We start from the raw sequence: 20,000 nt of genomic DNA, 5'->3' as shown, positions 1-20,000 counted from the left end.
AATGGAAGAGGAAATATGCATGAGGAGGAGGAGGAGGAGGAGGAGGAGGAGGAGGAGGAGTAGAAGATACAAAAGGTGATAAAAATAGTAGTAGTAGTAGTAGTAGTAGTAGTAGTAATAGTTGTTGTTGTTGTTGTTGTTGCTGTTGTTGTAGTAGCAATAACAATAACAACAGCAATATCACAAATTCTAATAATGATAATAATAATAATAATAATAATAATAATAATAATAATAATAATAAAATAATAACACTCTTTCTTTCCTCTTTTCCTCTCTCCGCACACACACACACACACACACACACACAGCAGGCCTTACCACCACCACCACCACCACCAGGAGCAGAGACAACAAGCGAACAACAACAGCAACAACAACAAAATAGAGGAGCTCCGAGAGAAGGAGTACTCGAGCCAGCTGATCACTGAAGCTTTGAACAGAAAGATTGACCAGCTCTCTGAGGAACTCAAGAAAAACTATGCAAACTTTTACTCCTGGCAGGTCAGAGAGAGAGAGAGAGAGAGAGAGAGAGAGAGAGAGAGAGAGCATATACCATTCATTGCTCCACATATAAAACTCCACCACTCCACTTCCTTCTCTTCTCCACAGCCTCTTCTATCTCTCCTACACCATCATCACCACCACCACGTCCTTCCTTCATCCCAGCCCAATCCTTCATCACCACCACCACCACCACCACCTTCCTTCATTCTTTACTTCTTCACCACCACACTTACTTCACCACCACTACCACCATCACTAACCCTTCCTTCATCACCACCACCACCACCACCACCCGTTCCTTCAGTCTCTACTCCTTCCCCATCACCACCACCACTCCTTCCTTCTCCTCCACTCCATCACCACCACCACTACCTTCATCCCAGCCACCACCACCACCACCCCTTCCTTCAGCCTCTTCCTCCAGTCCTTCACCACTACTATGTCTCTCCTTCATCCCATTGCCTCCTTCACCGCCTCCTTCACCACCTCCTTCACCGCCTCCTTCACCGCCTCCTTCACCGCCTCCTTCACCACCTCCTTCACCACCTCCTTCACCGCCTCCTTCACCGCCTCCTTCAGCGCCTCCTTCCCCACAGACACAGCAGCAGGAGAAGGACAAGGAACACGAGCAGAGGGAGGCGGCGAGTCAGCAGACCATCAGTGAGCTGCGTCAGGAGGTGAACAGACTCAGCAGTGGTCAGCAGAATCAGCAGCAGCAGCAGCAACAGAGATATCCCGTCAGGCAGGTGGGTCGCAGAGAGAGAGAGAGAGAGAGAGAGAGAGAGAGAGAGAGAGAGAGACTAAACTAACCCACATAACATTTCTTTCCCGTCTGTCTGTCTGTCTGTCTGTGTATCTATGTACCAGGCCCCCCAGCCATGGCGCCCCTCAGGACCACCGCCCCCCGTGCCCTACAGCCAGAAATACAACCATGTGTCCCCACCGAGGCAGGACAACTACACCCCGGCCTACACCACGCACCAGTGAGAGGGAGAGGGAGAGGGAGAGGGAGAGAGGGAGAGGGAGAGCTGACTATATTTCAATCACTGGTTAATTTGTTTGTATGAAATAGAAGTCTTTTTGTACACCATGCGCCAGTGAGAGGGAGAGTGAGAGTGAGGAGTGAGAGTGAGTGAGAGTGAGAGTGAGAGGGAAAGGGAGAGCAAACTGACCCTTTTATTTCAATAGCTGGTTTTTTTTTTTTTTTTTTTTTTGCACCAATGAGAGTGAGAGTGAGAGTGAGAGTGAGAGTGAGAGGGAGAGTGAGAGTGAGAGGGAAATGGAGAGCTAACTGACCCTTTTATTTCAATCGCTGGTTATTTTATTTATTTACTTATATATTTTTTTCTTTTTCTTTTTTTTTTGCACCAGTGAGAGAGAGAGAGAGAGAGAGAGAGAGAGAGAGAGAGAGAGAGAGAGAGAGAGAGTTTTTATTTCAATCGCTGGTTATATTTTTACAAGAAATGTTTTAATGTTTAAGTTTTTTGCCTACACCAGGGAGAGGGAGAGGGAGAGGGAGAGGGAGAGGAGAGGAGAGAGAGAGAGGAGAGAGATGAACAGTTTTTATTTCAATTGTTGGTTAATATTTCTTGCATGAAATATTTTGTAAGTTTAATTTTTTTTTCCCTTTTTTTCTATAAGAGCAGATATTTTTGTATATTTGTTTGTTAATGTTAGAATTTATGTTTGCTTTATATTTCATTTCCTGATTTTCTACGTTTTCTTTCTTTCTTTTACTGTTTTCTATCTTTTTTTTATCCCTTTCGTTTATAGACTTAAATCTTACACTAATCTTTCCTCTATGCTAAGTCTTCTCGATTTTTTGTTCTCACATTTTTTTATAATTACGGGACTAGCTATTGTATATTTCTTTGTTTAGTCTAAGTTTGAAGAGAGGCACTGTGTTGCTTCAGTTTGCAGAGATGTAACACCGCAGTGAACATGTTGACATTCGAGTATGCATTAAATATTTCGTCCCATGTCAGGTGTGGCTCAGAAACCTTGTCCTTTGTATTGGCGCTTCCCTCATGTTCCTTATCTTTTTATTCTTCTCTGTCTGTCCATCAAGTTCCTCCGCTAACTCTCTCTTTTCCTCCACAATCTTTTCATTCTTCTCTCTCTGACTTCTTCTCTTCCTCCACAATCTTTTTACTGTTCTCTGTCCATTTAGTTCCTCCGCTCACTTTCTCTCTTCCTCCACAATCATTTCATTCTTCTCTCTCCATCCAACTTCCTCCTCTTACTTTCTCTTCCTCCACATGTTATACACTATTTTTTAAGGAGAGGCTGAAGGGGATTGATTGTGAGTGTTTCCAATGGTGATGGGAGGAGAGAGATACAAAGAAGTGGAGACAAGACAGAATGTGATAGTGTGTGGATGAGAGACGGTATCGAGCAAGGAGAGTGGAAAAAAAAAAGGGAGGGAATGAGAATGATAGGAAAGAGAGAGGAAGTGAGGAAAATTAAGCAAGATGAAAGGTGAAAATAGTGGATGAAAAGGATGATGAGAGGAGAGGATAGAAAAATAGGGGTAGTGTGATGGTGCAGGCTTAAGGAGAGGGAGGAGAGTAAGGAGGAAAAGAGAGAGGAAGTGAGGAAGAGCAGGCAAGATGAAAGATGAAAATAGTGGATGGAAATGACAGTGCAGAGTTAGGAAGAGTGCATTGCCTTACTGAATCACATCTTGCATTCGAGTCTGCATTAATCATTTCATCAGCATTACCTTTCTGAATCAATTAACCAACATATAATAATAATAATAATAATAATAATAATAATAATAATAATAATAATAATGATAATAAAGCACTAGTTCTTAAGATATTTTATAATAGGGAAATTTATAATGATAGATGAAGTTGACATGTTTTTTTTCTAAGAGATAAATGTTTAGATGTTTGTGAAGAAATATTACCAGGTTTACTAAAATGTTGCCAAGATAAATGAAAAGAAATGTTTAAATAAATGTTGTATTTTTTAAGATGATAAATGTTAAAAATAAAGAAATAATATAGATCTCATACTTCTTTGTCAACCTGTCTGTCTGTCTGTCTGTCTGTCTCTCTCTCGGGGTAAGAACAAACACACACATGAGCGAAAAATTTTTACTTAGAACCAAACTTGAAATGAAATCATACAACATACTTATACAACTGACTCATGGTAATAACGACGGTACTAATGACGGTAATAATGATGCTAATGATAATAATAATGGTAATAATAATGGTAATAACAATGTCACTACTATCACCATGGCGATATACACTGTTTTACACGTCACTGTCTTCTTATAGATTTCATTCACTAATTGAAAGGCGAGGACGTAGAAAAAATAAACAATAATAATAATAATAACGGTAGCGAGGTATTTTGAGAGAGAGAGAGAGAGAGAGAGAGAGAGAGAGAGAGAGAGAGAGAGAGAGAGAGAGAGAGAGAGAGAGAGAGAGAAATATGCCTTAGACTCGACAGTAATTAAACGTAACTTTTTTTTTTTTACTTTTTTTTTGTTTTTCATGATACAATTTTCATTTTGCTAAAGACAATTGAGTAAATACTGAATTAAAGACAATATATTTCCTTATTATTATTTTTTTTTACGTAATATAATACACATAATATACATGGAAGTGTGTGTGTGTGTGTGTGTGTGTGTGTGTGTGTGTGTGTGTGTGTGTGTGTGTGTGTGTGTGTGTGTGTGTGTCTTTCACTCTCTTCCTTTCACACATTTTATTCTTTTTTTGTCTATTTTTCCTTTTTCTAGTTCTTTTCTCTATTTCCCTCTCTTCTATAACCTCTTTTTTTTTTTTTATCTTTCTTCAGTTATTCCTTCTCTCTCTCTCTCACACACACACACGCACACACACACAGCTTCCTAATCACCTGAACCATCACAGCAAGTAGCAATGAGTCACCGAGACACAGCAGCGACATGTCACCTTGAGCACCGCGCGTGGCAGACTGACCTTCATACCCTTAAACGTTCCTTATATACACGCAGCTCTCGTACCAACCACCTCTTGTTATCGTACGTTGGGTTAAGTTAGTCTACGAGTTGAACTGTTTCTATTTCAATATATTTTAATTTAGTGTGATTTTTTTGTGTTAAGTTTTCCTATTAATGTTTGTATAATAATAATAATAATAATAATAATAATAATAATAATAATTTTTCTTTCAGTGCTGTGAAGATTTAAAATGGTTAAGATCAGTTTTTTTTTTCTATCTCATTTTAATCTTTTACATATCTTTTTATTTTTCAGTTTGTCATTTCTACTTTTTTTTCCTTTCTCTTTCTATTTATTTATCTATTTTCATTTATTTACTTATTTTTCACTAAATCATTTCAAAATCCGTGTTCTCTCCGTTTTCTTTTTAATGGCTACGGTAACTGACTTTTTTTTTCTAACTTGTTTTATTTATCATTTATTCCTTTCAACGCTGAGTCATGCTAAAATATGTTCTATTTTTTTCTTCTTTCTTTAATGGCTAAACACACAAACTGACCTTTTCGTTTCTTATTTTTTTCATTTATCTTTTACTATGAATCATGTCAAAAATACGTGTTTTTTTTTTCTTTTAATGGCTAAACTCATAATTTGATGTTTTTTTATTTTCCTTCTTTCATTTCTTTATCTATTATTCCTTTCTTTTACTCCGAATGTTCCGTCTTTATTCTTTCTTCTTTATATTTTTACTCATTTTTTTTATTATTTTATTTAGTCATCTCTTTTTTTTTTTTTTTTTTAACGGGTAAACCCATGAAGTGACGTGTTCTCAAGGGTGTTTCCTGGAATGACGATGCAGAAAGATTTTGTAATGTTTCTTTCCTTTATTCTTTTCCCTATTTCCCTGTACTTAAATCTCTTCCTTTTTCTTCCCTCTACAATATTTATTCCATCATCATTGTATTTTAGAAAGGAAAAACTCTTTCTTCTCTTCCCTCAACAATCTTTCTCTATTTTATCGCCATTTAAGAAGCAAATCCGTAGCGACAGGACAGCCAAACGTTTGATTATAACATGTGCGCTGTTTCTCCTGTCTTTTTAGTAGCTATGGATATGGTTTGACGTGTTCTGAGGTGTGTTTCCTTTACTGACACTGCAGAAAGCTTGGCAAGTCATCCGTAGCGTTAGACAACCAAGACACGACACACAAACGTCTCTTTTTAACACGTTCGTTCTCTCCTGTCTCTTTGGTAGTTAAGGATATGGTTTGACGTGTTCTGAGAGGTACTTCATTTACTAACACTGCAGAAAGCTTGGCAAGGCATCTATAGCGTGAAGACACCCTAGACAAGACAGACAAATGTTTCTTTTTAACACGTGTGCTGTCTCTCCTGTCTTTAGTAGTTGAGGATATGGTTTGACGTGTTCTGAGAGGTATTTTACTAACAGTGCTGAACGCTTAAGTAAACAGTGCTGTCATGAAAACACTCTTGAAAATCTGTACAGCTTCCCGCCCACCGCCGCCTGCTGGCAAGTGGAGGGTAACACCGCGGAACGTGTAAAACTATGAAGGTCAGGTTGACTTCCTGTCCGCACCACGCGTTATCTTATATACATTAGAGCGATGTACAAATAATGCATAAATTCTGAACTTCTCACTGATAAATGTGTGTGGAAACGAAGCAATACTGAATCAAAACAACAAAACATCATCTGTCCACGAAGCAACACTGGTAACGGAAAGGAAACAGTTGACATTTGAAGAGATCACATCGCAGGAAATGAATCCGTCGTGCCTTACGTGCATGACAACGGTGTGCAGCACGACTAACGCACGCACTCACGTACCACACTCGGTGATGAAGTGTGCGAACGTCAAACTTAAACAAGGAAATAATAGTGAATAGAAAAAAAAGAATAAAAAAAAAAGTAATTAGCTTGAAGAGATCACACGGCTAAATATTATGCACCATACTATGAAGAAAAATGTATTGAAATGTTTTTTTTTTTTTCCGGAGCATAAAAAAATAATACGTATCAAACCAAAAATTGTAAACACTCTACCAAGAAAATATATTACAAAAAACATCCTTAATGGTAACTCTTAAAGATCTTTCAAAATTATGAGACATAAATATGAAAATCTAACCTTTGAAAAACTTTTAAGACGAGAAAATATAAAAAATCTAGTCTAAGTATCTAAGTTATTAAGATCACTTGTGGAATGAAGCAATATACATACCAAACAAAAAACTCTCGTACATAGATTCAAATTATCGTATATAAAAACTACAAAGCAGATAATGAGAGTAGCCAATACGCCCACACTTCAGGCGATAGTAATGGAATGCTGCTGATCTTCCTTAACGCTACAAGTACATCGATATATAATGCTAGTAGTAGTAGTCATTGGGGTTAGATCACAATACAATGTTTATATCAGGTACATGCGTCTTGCAAAATAGAATGCTTAGCTAGGATATATAGAAACTTGCGCACTGACAAGATGTACACTCTTCTTGTCAATATTTGAAAGATGTACACCCTTCTTGTCATTAACTAAATGTACATCCTTCCCTGAAAATGAAAGAAAATAGTAGTAAAATGAAAATAAGTCCTTCTCTCAAATTAAAAAGTATATGAAAAGAATCCTTCCTGTCAATTTTGAAAGATGTACACCCTTCTTGTCATTAACTAAATGTATATCCTACCCTGAAAAATGAAGAAAATAAGAAAATAAAAATAAGTCCTCTCAAATTAAAAAGTATATGAAAAGAATCCTTCCTGTCAATTTTGAAAGATGTACACCCTCGGAAAGGTGGTAAGGAAACCCAGGCTGGTTCACAATACTTTATAGGAGGCCTTCAGAGAGAATGCCAGACAAACCTGTAATGCATTGTCTGTCATTCTCTGTGAAGGCCTCCAGGTCGAAATGTTAGACAATAAAGTATTCTAACCCAGCCTTGGTCTCCTTACCACCTTTCCACTCATTTGTCCTACAACTACACAACATGTACACCCTTCTTGGGATTAACTATGTGCACGTTCTTTCCTGCAAATGATAAATGATAAAAATAACAATAAATCCTTCTTGTAAATAAATAAAAAAAAAAAAAGTATATAAAAAAGAGCCCTTCTTGTTAATTTTGAAAAATGTACACCCTTCTTGTGATTAACTAGGTAAATGTATATTCTTTCCTGCAAATGAATAAATAAATAAAAGAATAAATAAATCTAAATCCTTACTGCGAAAAGAAAAAAGCATATAAAAGAATCCTTCGTGTCAATTTTGAAAGACGTACAGCCATCTTGAAGTTAGCTAAATGTACGTCCTTTCCTACAAAATGAAAAACAATAATAACAAAAATAAAAATAAAATCTTTCTCATACATAAAAAGAAGTACATAAAATTAATCGTAAATAGTCTTCGTAAATAAAAAGAAACACACTTCTCCTATAAACAAATAAACAGATGAATTAATAAAACACATTAAAAAAAAAAAAAAAACAATTCTCGTATTAAAAAAAAAAAAAATCTCGTAAATATATAGACATTATCCTTCCCTTCCTCTCTCTCTCTCTCTCTCACACACAAAACCAAACAAAACACACGCAAACGCACTCAAACATCGACACATCTCACCCAAACACTCCAAAACTCACAAAACTATCCCTATCTTAGACTAAAACATCTACTAACCCTGACAAAACATCCTAAAACATCCCTGAAACCCCCAAAACATCCCTGAAGCATCCCCAAACCACACAAAACTCCCCTACATGAAACCTAAACATCCCTAAAACCACCAAAACACCACAAAAACTATTTATACACCTGAAAAGCTCAAAAAACATCCCTAAAAGCATCAAAACACCCCAAAAAGCTTATATACCCTGAAACACTAAAAAAAAACATCCCTAAAAGCTTCAAAACACATGAAAAAAGCTTTAAATACCTGAAACACTCCAAAAACATCCCTAAAAACATCAAAACATCCCCAAAACAAGCTTTAGACACACTGAAACACTCCAAAAAACATCCCTAAAACCAAAATAGCCCCTTACACCCTAAAACATCCCTAAAACCCTAAAAAATTCCCAAAACAGCCACAAAACTTGCCTAGAAAATCAAAACATCCCTAAATCACCCCACATCGTGCCCAGAACACCCCAAAACATCTCTAAACATACCAAAAATACTCCAAAACGTACCAAAACATCCCTAAAACACACATAAATAACCCCAAACATCCCTAAAACGTACCCAAAACACCTCACATCTTACCCAAAACATCCAAAAAACATTTCAAACATCCCCCAAACATCCCAAAGCATTCCTAACACCCCAAAACGTCCATAAAACACACCAAAACACCTCACATTGTACCTCAAACACTACAGCATCCCTAAAACCACTCCAAAACATCTCTAAACACCCCAAAACATACCCAAACACCGCTAAAACACTAAAACATCCCAAAACACCCAAAAAAACATTCCTGTAACCCACCAAAACATACCAAACACCCCAAATCTCATCCAAAACACCTGAAAACACCAAAACACCCCAAATCTTAACCAAAACACACCAAAAACACCCCAAATCTTACCCAAAACACCCCAAATCTTACCCTAAACACCTCCAAAACACACCAAACATCCCTAAAACGCACCAAAATATCCCCAAAACACCCCACACCGTACCCTAGCTTGTCTGCGAGTCCTCAGTGGCCTGGTAGAAGAGCAGCCTGGCGCGGTGACCTCCCTCAGACACAACATCGCGCCTACTCGTCTTCTCTGCTACAGCGCCTCCTCCAGGATACCGCCACCACGACCCACTGGAGTGCCTCACGTAAGCGAGGGGCGAGGCATCCCCTCCCGAGGTATACTCAGCCCCGAGGCAGTTCACCACACTCTTCAGGGTGTACTGGGTTCTCCTGCAGAAGGCGGTGAAGAAGTGGGTGGGTGGGTGGGTGGGTGGGTGGGTGAGTGAGTGAAGAAGAAAGATAAAAAGAAAAAAAGAAAGAAAGAAAGGAAGGAAGGAAGGAAGGAAAGAAAGAAAGAAAGAAAGAAAGAAAGAAAGAAAGAAAAAGAAAGAAGAGAGAGAGAGAGAGAGAGAGAGAGAGAGAGAGAGAGAGAGAGAGAGAGAGAGAGAGAGAGAGAGAGAGAGACCAAACACAACACAACACAACACAACACAACACAACACAACACACACACACACACACACACACACACACACACACACACACACACACACACACACACACACACACACACTCACCTGTTACTTCCGGGCATAAGAAGGGGAGTTAGGTCCAAATGTTCACACAGAGAGGGGGTCAGCGCGCCCTTCCTCCCCCTCCTCTTCCTCTGGGCCACTGGAGGGAAGCAGGAGGAGGCGTGGGGGGAGGTGGAGGGAGAGGAAGGGGAGGAGGAAGGAGAGGAGGAAGGGGAGGAGTAGGGGGAGTGAGTTTGGGAGGAGGAGGCGGAGTGGGATGGGGAGAACAGAGGGGAGGGTGTGGCTGGGATGTGTTGGGGGAGACTGAGCTGGGGGAGGGAGGTGGCCATACTTCTTGGTGTCTGTGGGAGGAGGAGAGGAGAGGAGAGGAGAGGAGAGAGAGAGAGAGAGAGAATTAGTAACAATAACAATAATAATAATAATAATAATAATAATAATAATAATAATAATAATAATTAACAACAACAACAACAACAACAACAACAATTAACCAACATTTTCCAATCTTTTCTCTATTCCTTCCATTTATCCTCCTCTTCCATTCCCTTCATCCACCCAATCCTTCCCTTAACATCCTCCTCATTCACTTCCCTCCCTCACAATCCTCCTCCTTTCCTTCAGTCCACCACCACCACCACCACCTCCTCCTCCTCCTCCTCCTCCTTCCCTTCCTTTCCTCTGTCATTCCCTTCTCTCCCAATTCTCCTCTCTTCCTCCTTCTCCACTTCTTTCTTCTTCCCTGCCTCGTCTTTCATTTTCCTCTCCTCCTCCTCCTCCTCCTCCTCCTCTAGCAGTCACTCACGGGCACAGGTATAAGATGAGGACCTTCGGGGGGCGCGCCAGGTGTGTGCTACAGAGACAGGTGTGTTGGGTGCGGCACAGAGGACACTCCCACTTCACTTGTGGACCCTGGGAACGCTGCAGTAGGAGACGCTGTAGGAGGAAGGAGATTAAAGTAAATACGTATGTGAGAGAGAGAGAGAGAGAGAGAGAGAGAGAGAGAGAGAGAGAGAGAGAGAGAGAGAGAGAGAGAGAGAGAGAGAGAGAGAGTGTGTGTGTGTGTGTGTGTGTGTGTGTGTGTGTGTGTGTGTGTGTGTGTGTGTGTGTGTGTGTGTGTGTGTGTGTGTGTGTGTGTGTGTGTGTGTGTGTGTGTGTGTTTCAAATTTCGTGTGTGTTTCAAGTTTCATGTGTTTCAAGTTTCGTGTATGTTTCAAGTTTTGTGTGTGTGTTTCAAGTTTCGAGTGTGTATGTTTCAAGTTTTGTGTGTGTGTTTCAAGTTTTGAGTGTGTGTGTTTCAAGTTTCGAGTGTGTGTGTTTCAAGTTTCGAGTGTGTGTGTTTCAAGTTTCGAGTGTGTGTGTTTCAAGTTTCGTGTGTGTGTGTTTCAAGTTTCGTGTGTGTGTGTTTCAAGTTTCGAGTATGTGTGTTTCAAGTTTCGAGTGTGTGTGTTTCAAGTTTCGAGTATGTGTGTTTCAAGTTTCGTGTGTGTGTTTCAAGTTTCGTGTGTGTGTTTCAAGTTTCAGTGTGTGTGTTTCAAGTTTCGAGTGTGTGTGTTTCAAGTTTCAATCTATTTTAACTCACCACCACCACCACTACCATTTGGAACCTCTTATAGAAAAAAAATTAATGGAGCATACCTTTCAAATCTTCCTATAACTGGTGGTGGTGGTGGTGGTGGTGGTGGTGGTAGTGAATTAAAAGTTTTGCTGTGGTCACCTTTCTAAACCTATTTCTGTATCCATTACCTGCAGGCACAGATCATCATGGGTTCCTGAAGGAGGCACTATGAGGCCGTACACGAGGAAGGGGCCTCTGGAGCGGGAGACAGCCAAACCCTTCCTCTCACACACAAATCGGCACTCCTCTACGCCCTTGAACACCGACATCACCTCAGAGGAACGTGGTGATCCGAAGGTGTGGCCCGTGCTGGTCTGAAGGAGGGAAGGAGGGAAAAGTATGAGAGAGAGAGAGAGAGAGAGAGAGAGAGAGAGAGAGAGAGAGAGAGAGAGAGAGAGAGAGAGAGAGAGAGAGAGAGAGAGAGAGAGAGAGAGAGAGAGAGAGGATGGAAGAATGAAAGTTACAAAAAAACAAAGAAAAACAAATTAAGTGAAAAAAATGAAAGACAAAACGAAGGAAAAAAAATAATAAATAAATAAAAAGGACACACACACACACACACACACACTCACTCACTTGAAGCAGGTTCTGGTGCAGGCGAGTCAGCAAGTACAGCAGACACTCATCCACTGGCACCTTCCTTTTGCTGTGGCACTCACCCTCCTGCAGCGCCGCCTGGAGGAGGAGGAAGAGGAAAAGAGGAGATTAGTGAGTTTGGATGTAAATAGGAGGAGGAGGAGGAGGAGGAGGAGGAGGAGGAAGAGGAAGAGGAAGAGGAAGAGGAAGAGGAGGAGGAGGAGGAGGAGGAGGAGGAGGAGGAGGAGGAGGAGGAGGAGGAGGAGGAGGAAGTTTGTGAGTTCAAATATACATGCAGACAGAGACACACACACACACACACACACACACACACACACACACACACACACACACTGTCTGTCTGTCTGTCTGTCTGTCTGTCTGTCTCTCTCTCTCTCTCTCTTACCTTCAAATTCTGAACAGCAGAAGTAATTTGCTCTGCTGAACGAAACTGCAACGGCGTCAAGGCATCAAGGGCCCCGTGCATCGCCCGCCCCAGGGGATTCGCGCCCCCGCCCACGCGAAGCCCCACTCCGAGCGCTCACATGCAGCTCCCAGGCACCTCACCAGCGCCTCCAAGTGTGTGGGGGAGATACTGAAGGCTTCTTTGGGCTTCTCCTTCAGGCAGGTCCTCTCTTCTTCCTTCTTCAGGCAGGTCTTCTCTTCTGTCTCCTGTTTGTCTTGTTTTTGTTGTTGTTTTCCTTGTTTTTCTTGAGTTTGTTGGTGTTTTATATCCGTTTCTTCCTTTTCTTTTTGTTTCTCTTCTTTCTTCTCCTCTCCTTCTCTTTCTATCTCTTCCTTCGTTTGTTGTGCATTTTCCTGTTGTTTTGTGTCTTTCTTCTCTTCCTTCTCCTCCTCCTCCTCCTCCTCTTCTCGTTCTCTGTCTTTCCTCTTTAGGTTGTTGATCTGTTTCTCTTCTTTCCTTGTTTCTACTTCTTCCTCTTCTTTCTTGGCAATAATTTTCTCCTCTTCTCCGTCTCCTGTCTCTGTTTTGATCTCCACGTCTATCTCCTTCCTTGCTTCCTTTTCACCTCTCCTCGTCTCATCTTCCTCCTCCACACTGAGCCATCTCTTCAGCATCGTTCTTTGCACCACTTGCAGCTCCTCTGCAAGACTGTCAAACTTAAAGATGGAAGAATTTTTCTCTGGCTCTTCCACAAACTGTATCTCGCCCACACTGGCACTCTCTGGCACTGTCTCTCCTACATTTCTTGGGGTGTGTGTCTGTGTGTTTGTCTCAGTGTGTGCCGTATTAATTTGCTCGGTTTTCTCTTCTTTCTCCTCGTGTCTCTTGTGTGTGTGCGTGGGTGTGTGCGCCTCTTGTCCGTCTGTCTGTGTGTGCGTTCGTTCTTTGCATTTGTCTTTCCTGTTCTTCTTCTTCTTCTTTTTCGGGGTTGTCTTCACCGCCGCTGTCTCTTCATCGGTCCTGGTCTCTCCTAACACTGGTCTTTCCTCACCTCCTGACGGCTCTTCTCTTACCGTTGTCTCCTTTGCTGCCACTGTCTCTCCAGCTGCCACTGTCTCTCCAGCTGGTACTGTCTTTCCAGCTGAAACTGTCTCTCCAGCTGGCACTTTTTCTCCAGCTGGCACTGTTTTCACAGCTGGCACTAAAGACTGAACGGTGGTCATTGGCAGTGTCCTGGCGGATGAGCCTGCCTCCCGCGTCACCTGTACATTCAATGCCCCGCCGGCTGTCATTGTCACCTCAACTTTCACTGCCGGCAGTGCAATGCCTGGCCCTGGCACTGCCGTACACTCAACTGACACTGCTTCTGCACTGCTAAAAGCTGACACTGTCTCTTCACAGCTCACAGCTGGCATTGTCTCTTCACTGCTCTCAGCTGGCACTGTCTCTTCACTGCTTACAGCTGGCACTATCTCTTCACTGTCCACAGCTGGCACTGTCTCTTCACTGCTCTCAGCTGGCACTGTCTCTTCACTGTTTACAGCTGGCGCTGTCTCTTCACTGTTTACAGCTGGCGCTGTCTCTTCAGTGTCCACAGCTAACACTGTCTCTTCAGTGTCCACAGCTGGCACTGTCTCTTTAGTGTCCACAGCTGGCACTGTCTCTTCAGTGTCCACAGCTGGCACTGTCTCTTTAGTGTCCACAGCTGGCACTGTCTCTTCAGTGTCCACAGCTGGCACTGTCTCTTCAGTGTCCACAGCTGGCACTGTCTCTTTAGTGTCCACAGCTGGCACTGTCTCTTTAGTGTCCACAGCTGGCACTGTCTCTTCAGTGTCCACAGCTGGCACTGTCTCTTCAGTGTCCACAGCTGGCACTGTCTCTTTAGTGTCCACAGCTGGCACTGTCTCTTCAGTGTCCACAGCTGGCACTGTCTCTTCAGTGTCCACAGCTGGCACTGTCTCTTCAGTGTCCACAGCTGCTAGTGTCTCTTTAGTGTCCACAGCTGCCAGTGTCTCTTCAGTGTCCACAGCTGGCACTGTCTCTTCACTGCTTACATCCGGCACTGTCTCTTCAGTATCCACAGCTGGCACTGTCTCTTCAGTGTCCACAGCTGCCAGTGTCTCTCCAGTGTCCACAGCTGGCACTGTCTCTTCAGTATCCACAGCTGGCACTGTCTCTTCAGTGTCCACAGCTGCCAGTGTCTCTTCAGTGTCCACAGCTGGCACTGTCTCTTCAGTGTCCACAGCTGCCAGTGTCTCTCCAGTGTCCACAGCTGCCAGTGTCTCTCCAGTGTCCACAGCTGGCACTGTCTCTTTAGTGTCCACAGCTGCCAGTGTCTCTCCAGTGTCCACAGCTGGCACTGTCTCTTCAGTATCCACAGCTGGCACTGTCTCTTCAGTGTCCACAGCTGCCAGTGTCTCTCCAGTGTCCACAGCTGGCACTGTCTCTTTAGTGTCCACAGCTGGCACTGTCTCTTCAGTGTCCACAGCTGCCAGTGTCTCTCCAGTGTCCACAGCTGGCACTGTCTCTTTAGTGTCCACAGCTGGCACTGTCTCTTCAGTGTCCACAGCTGCTAGTGTCTCTCCAGTGTCCACAGCTGGCACTGTCTCTTCAGTGTCCACAGCTGGCACTGTCTCTTTAGTGTCCACAGCTGGCACTGTCTCTTCAGTGTCCACAGCTGCCAGTGTCTCTTTAGTGTCCACAGCTGGCACTGTCTCTTTAGTGTCCACAGCTGGCACTGTCTCTTCAGTGTCCACAGCTGCTAGTGTCTCTCCAGTGTCCACAGCTGGCACTGTCTCTTCACTGCTTACAGCTGGTACTGTCTCTCCAGTGTCCACAGCTGGCACTGTCTCTTCACTGCTTACAGCTGGCACTGTCTCTCCAGTGTCCATAGCTGGCACTGTCGTCTCTTCACTGCTTACAGCTGGCACTGTCTCTTCATTGTTCACAGCTGGCACTGTCTCTTCACTGCTTACAGCTGGCATTGTCTCTTCATTGTTCACAGCTGGCGCTGTCTCTTCAATGTTCTCTGGCGACTCTCTCTCTTCAGTAATTTGTGGTGGCAGTGTCTCTTCAGTGTCGCCAGCTGGCACTGTCTTTTCAGTGTGCTCAGATGGGACTGTCTCTTCAGTAGGTGGTGGTGGAACTGCTTCTTTACTGCTCACAGGACCATCAGTGACTTCAGACTGCTCCCAGATCTCAACTGGCACTGTCTTCTCACTGCTCACCGTGCTGTCACTGTCCTTAGCTGGCACTGTCTCGTCACCATCATCAGCTGGCACTATCATCCCCACGGTCACTGTCTCCTTCACCACGAGCTCCTTAGTGGCACTCGACCAGCTGTTCTTCTCCTCGCTAGCACTCCTGGTTCCCTGCTGGTCTGCTGGGGGTGCGGAACGGCCCTTCTGCTTCTTGCCTGCTTGTGCCGCAGCCTTATGCCTTTCCTTACCCTTCTGCTGTGTGTCACTGGGCACCTTGCTCTTACCCTCCTGGTTGTTAGTAGACACCCTCCTCTTCTCCGCTGTTCCTTTGGCCTCCTGCTGGCTCTCAGTAAGCACTCTGCTCTTTTCTATCGTTTCTTTAGCCTCTTGCTGGTTTATAGGCGCCTTGCTCTTCTCTGCTGTTCCTTTGGCCTCCTGCTGGCTCTCAGTAGACACTCTGCTCTTTTCTGTCGTTCCTTTGGCCTCCTGTTGGGTGTTAGTAGGCGCCCTGCCTTTCTCTGCTGTTGCTCTGGCCTCTTGCTGGCTCTCAGTGGGCGTCTTATACTTCCCGGCTGCTGCTTGCTGGTTCTTCTCTGTTTTCTGTGTGCTGTGATGGGTTTGCACCTGTGGCGTGGCACCCTTTCTCTTCCCACCCTTCTTCTTGCCCCTCTTGCCATGAGTTTCTGTCTCTAATGCCGGCGTGGCACTCTCGGCAGGCCCTGGCACTGCTTGCCTACTGCTGTCCTGGTCTGCTATTTCCTTGGCCAGCCTCTTGCTTCTCTCCCTCTTCATCATCCTACGCATCCTTCTCGACATGACAGGCTCAAGCTCCTCCTGCTGCTGCAACTGCTCCTGCTGCTCCTCCTCCTCCTCTTCCTCCTCCTTCTCCACACTCCTGCTGCTGCTGCTCCGGGATGCCTTTTTGGTCAGACTCCTGCTTCTGCTCGGCCTCTCCTCCTGGTGGTCAGTCTCCTGTGTCTTCCTGCTGCCTGTGCTCTTCACCTCCTGCTTGTTTTTCTGTATCTCCTGTTTCTCCTGCTGTGCTTTGGTCCTTGCTGTGGTCCTTGACTCTTCTTCCTTCTCTCTTTGTCTCTTTTTTCTCTCCAGTTCCTCCTTTTGTTCTTCTTTTTTCTTTATCATGTTCTGTGTTCCCTTATTCTCCTCTCTTTCCCTCTTTCTCAAGCTCTCTACTTTCTCTTCTGTCTCCTCTTCCTTGTGTATCGAGCTCTGTACTTCATCATCCTCTTCCTCTTCTTCTGTCTCCTCTTCTCTTTTCTTAATGTCAAAAGTTACTCTCTTCTTGGGCTTCTCTTCAGCAGACCTGCTTGTGTCTGCTACTTTCTTTGTCACACCTTCTTGTTCTATGTTCACTGCATGCTTCTTAATCTCATTCTCCTCTTTCCGTGTCTCTTTTCCTTCAGTGTCTTCTATTTTCTTGAGTTTGTGGTTCATTTTCTCGTTTTCTTTCTCTTTCACAACACTGGTTACGTTTTCTGTTATGTTTATATCTTTCTTTGTCTCCACTTCATTCACATCATCTGCTTTCGTTCTCCGGTTCATCTCATGTTCATCTGCAGTGTCTCTGGTCTCACTCTCGGTCACTGTCACCACGATTTTACCCTCCATTCTCTCAGCATCATCATCTGCTGCTCTGCACTCCCCTGTCACACCCTTCACTCCACTGACATCCCTCTCCTCTCCTTTATCCTCCTCCTCCTCCTCTGTTTCATCCTGGGTCTTCAGTGCCTCACCTTCTGGCACCGTTTCGTCACTGGCACTTTCTTCTGTCTTGTCTGTCCTGTCACTTGTCATCTCTTCTTCAGTAAGTCTAAGATTTGTTATCGTTTCCTCTGGAGGTTTAACTTCTTCAGTAGACTTGGAATTTCTTACCCTTCCTTCTGCTACGTCTTCTGCAGTCCTCACCTCTTTTTCAGGTTTGGGATTCGTCCTTCCTTCTGCTACATCTTCTGCAGTCCCCACCTCTTCTTTAGTAGGTTTGGGATTCGTCCTTCCTTCTCCTACATCTTCTGCAGTCCTCACCTCTTCTTCAGGTTTGGGATTCGTCCTTCCTTCTGCTACATCTTCTGCAGTCCTCACCTCTTCTTCAGGTTTGGGATTCGTCCTTCCTTCTGCTACATCTTCTGCAGTCCCCACCTCTTCTTCAGCAGGTTTGGGATTTGTCCTTCCTTCTGCTACATCTTCTGCAGTCCCCACCTCTTCTTTAGTAGGTTTGGGATTTGTCCTTCCTTCTGCTACATCTTCTGCAGTCCCCACCTCTTCTTTAGTAGGTTTGGGATTCGTCCTTCCTTCTCCTACATCTTCTGCAGTCCTCACCTCTTCTTCAGGTTTGGGATTCGTCCTTCCTTCTGCTACATCTTCTGCAGTCCTCACCTCTTCTTCAGTAGGTTTGGGATTCGTCCTTCCTTCTGCTACATCTTCTGCAGTCCTCATCTCTTCTTTAGTAGGTTTGGGATTTGTCCTTCCTTCTCCTACGTCTTCTGCAGTCCCCACCTCTTCTTCTTCAGGCTTGGGATTCGTCCTTCCTTCTCCTACGTCTTCTGCAGTCCCCACCTCTTCTTCTTCAGGCTTGGGATTCGTCCTTCCTTCTCCTACGTCTTCTGTAGTCCCCACCTCTTCTTCTTCAGGCTTGGGATTCGTCCTTCCTTCTGCAGTCCTCACCTCTTCTTCTTCAGGTTTGGGATTCGTCCTTCCTTCTGCTACGTCTTCTGCAGTCCCCACCTCTTCTTTAGTAGGTTTGGGATTCGTCCTTCCTTCTCCTACGTCTTCTGCAGTCCTCACCTCTTCTTCTTCAGGTTTGGGATTCGTCCTTCCTCCTGCTACATCTTCTGCAGTCCTCATCTCTTCTTCAGTAGCTTCCAAATTCGTCCTTTCCCCTTCAGTAGCTACCTGTTCCTCAGTAGCAGGTTCTGGGTTTCTTATCCTTCCTCCAGCTACATCTTCCCCACGACTCTGTAGCTGTGGGTTCTCCTCCTCTTCATTTTCCTCTTCATCTAGCAAGAACTGAGTGTTAGTCCTTCTGTCAGGGGTGCCCATGAAATCTCTCTCATCTACAGGCACCTCTTGCACAGACACATCCTCCTGGTTTCTCATCGGCGTCTCATCCACCTCATCTTTAAGTGTCTTCAACTCACTGATGCTCGACACGTCCTCATCTCCTCTTCCAGTTATGGGCCGAGTGTCGATGATGTTCCCCACAAGACCAGCCAGGAAGAGGTTACCATTGGTGTCCTGGGTGGTGAGCAGGCTGGGGGACTGTGGGCTTGGCAGGGACGACTCTGGGGTGTGTTTTGTGAGTGTGTTCATGTGTTGATGCTGGGAATGTGTCCCTGCGGGGTTCAGGGGCTCCGAGGTGTCTACATTTGACTGGAGAGGTTCCGCTTGGGTCAGACTGTGGTACCCCTCTGAGTCTGTGGGATTGGGGTGAGGGTGCTGTGGGTGTAACTCCACAGGGCTCGGTGGGTCTGAGGTGTCCAGGGTGGGCTGCAAAGGCTCTGAATGGTCTGGGGCTGAGAGTAAGGGTTCTGGTGGACTGGTCAGGCTGTGGTACCCCTCCGAGCCTGATCCGTCATTCCGCTCATCAATCGTGTCCCTCTCACCAGGATTTCCAGTCAGGCCACACAAATTCTGGTCTTCAATCTCACTGCCTTCCCCTGACGAGCCCAGACCATTGCAATGCCAGGTCTGGTGGGCGAGTCCAGCCTCTGATTTCCCTTCCACAAACGAGAAGGTCTGAACGTGACTAGTGCTTGCTGGGGTGCCTCGCCTCTCTTCACCATCCTCACTGGGCCGCGAGAATGTATCCCACGGATTTAGCTGGGGTGTGGTGTGGGTGGCAGTGGTGTCCTGGGGTAGCTGTGTGTCTGCTGGGGCCTCTTCATCGTGGTGGCCGTTCAATAAGGCATCTGAGTAGTAAGCAAGGTCTTTGGAAGCATCTGTCACCGAGCTGTTGGAGCAAACATAGCCGCTGGTGGTCGTTGAGAGATATGTACTCTGAACGGCGTCCTCTGAGTGTTGGTGCCCATTGAGCAGACCGTTTTCCAAGTGGGTCAGGCCATTCTGGAAGGCTTCTACCTGCGTGGCATTGGAACAGAACCCAGTGGCACCGTCTGACACAAAGCTAGCCTCATGTCCATTAGGCTGGGTGTCTGGGGGGCCGTGACCATTGTGCTGGGGTTCTGCAGTGGCCGGGGAAGTCTCCTGACACCCTCCATTCACCGCCGCATCTCCTGCTGGCACAGACTCCTGACGGCGCCCACCTGCCAAAGCATCCCTCACGTCTTCCTGCAAGGTGGAGTCACTCAAACCATTCCTCACCGCACTGCCTGCATTGCCGAGAGTTTGCGGGTCTGCCTGGCTGTACCCATTTTGCGAGATGGTGTCACGGGAGGCCACAGCACCCGCAGAAGCCAAGGGAGCTGACGTGGAGGCTGGCGAGGCAGGTGAGGTATTGATGGAAGGTTTAACAGTAGCAAATCTCTCCCTCTGT

At 44.7% G+C, this 20,000-nt stretch overlaps 2 protein-coding genes across 7 annotated transcripts in view; one reads left to right on the top strand and one right to left on the bottom strand.

Moving 5' to 3' along the window:
* Positions 1 to 3,522, top strand: part of LOC123499330 (trichohyalin-like) — a 17,731-nt gene extending 14,209 nt beyond the window's left edge. For 3 of the 4 annotated variants that reach the window (XM_045247219.1, XM_045247224.1, XM_045247210.1), the window contains exons 17-19: positions 312 to 504; positions 1,104 to 1,253; positions 1,375 to 3,522. In XM_045247219.1, the coding sequence (XP_045103154.1) occupies positions 312 to 431 (120 nt within the window). In that variant the 3' untranslated portion in view covers positions 432 to 504; positions 1,104 to 1,253; positions 1,375 to 3,522. The remainder of the gene's footprint in view (positions 1 to 311; positions 505 to 1,103; positions 1,254 to 1,374) is intronic. The other variant, XM_045247233.1, reaches the window with a different exon arrangement.
* An 8,365-nt stretch (positions 3,523 to 11,887) lies between these two features.
* The window catches only part of LOC123499325 (titin-like), a 10,710-nt gene continuing 2,597 nt past the window's right edge, over positions 11,888 to 20,000 (bottom strand). The window contains exons 3-6 of one of the 3 annotated variants that reach the window (XM_045247197.1): positions 18,157 to 20,000; positions 17,648 to 17,988; positions 12,294 to 17,416; positions 11,888 to 11,986 (exon numbers count right to left, since the gene is read on the bottom strand). The exon at positions 18,157 to 20,000 is cut by the window's right edge and continues 212 nt beyond it. In XM_045247197.1, the coding sequence (XP_045103132.1) occupies positions 12,350 to 17,416; positions 17,648 to 17,988; positions 18,157 to 20,000 (7,252 nt within the window). In that variant the 3' untranslated portion in view covers positions 11,888 to 11,986; positions 12,294 to 12,349. Of the gene's footprint in view, positions 11,987 to 12,293; positions 18,005 to 18,156 lie in introns of all 3 variants that reach the window. The other 2 variants (XM_045247175.1, XM_045247186.1) reach the window with 2 other exon arrangements.

The sequence above is a fragment of the Portunus trituberculatus genome, chromosome 8 (assembly GCF_017591435.1).
Source record: "Portunus trituberculatus isolate SZX2019 chromosome 8, ASM1759143v1, whole genome shotgun sequence".
Lineage (NCBI taxonomy): Eukaryota > Metazoa > Arthropoda > Malacostraca > Decapoda > Portunidae > Portunus > Portunus trituberculatus.
This window is presented reverse-complemented; position numbering and strand designations above follow the sequence as displayed.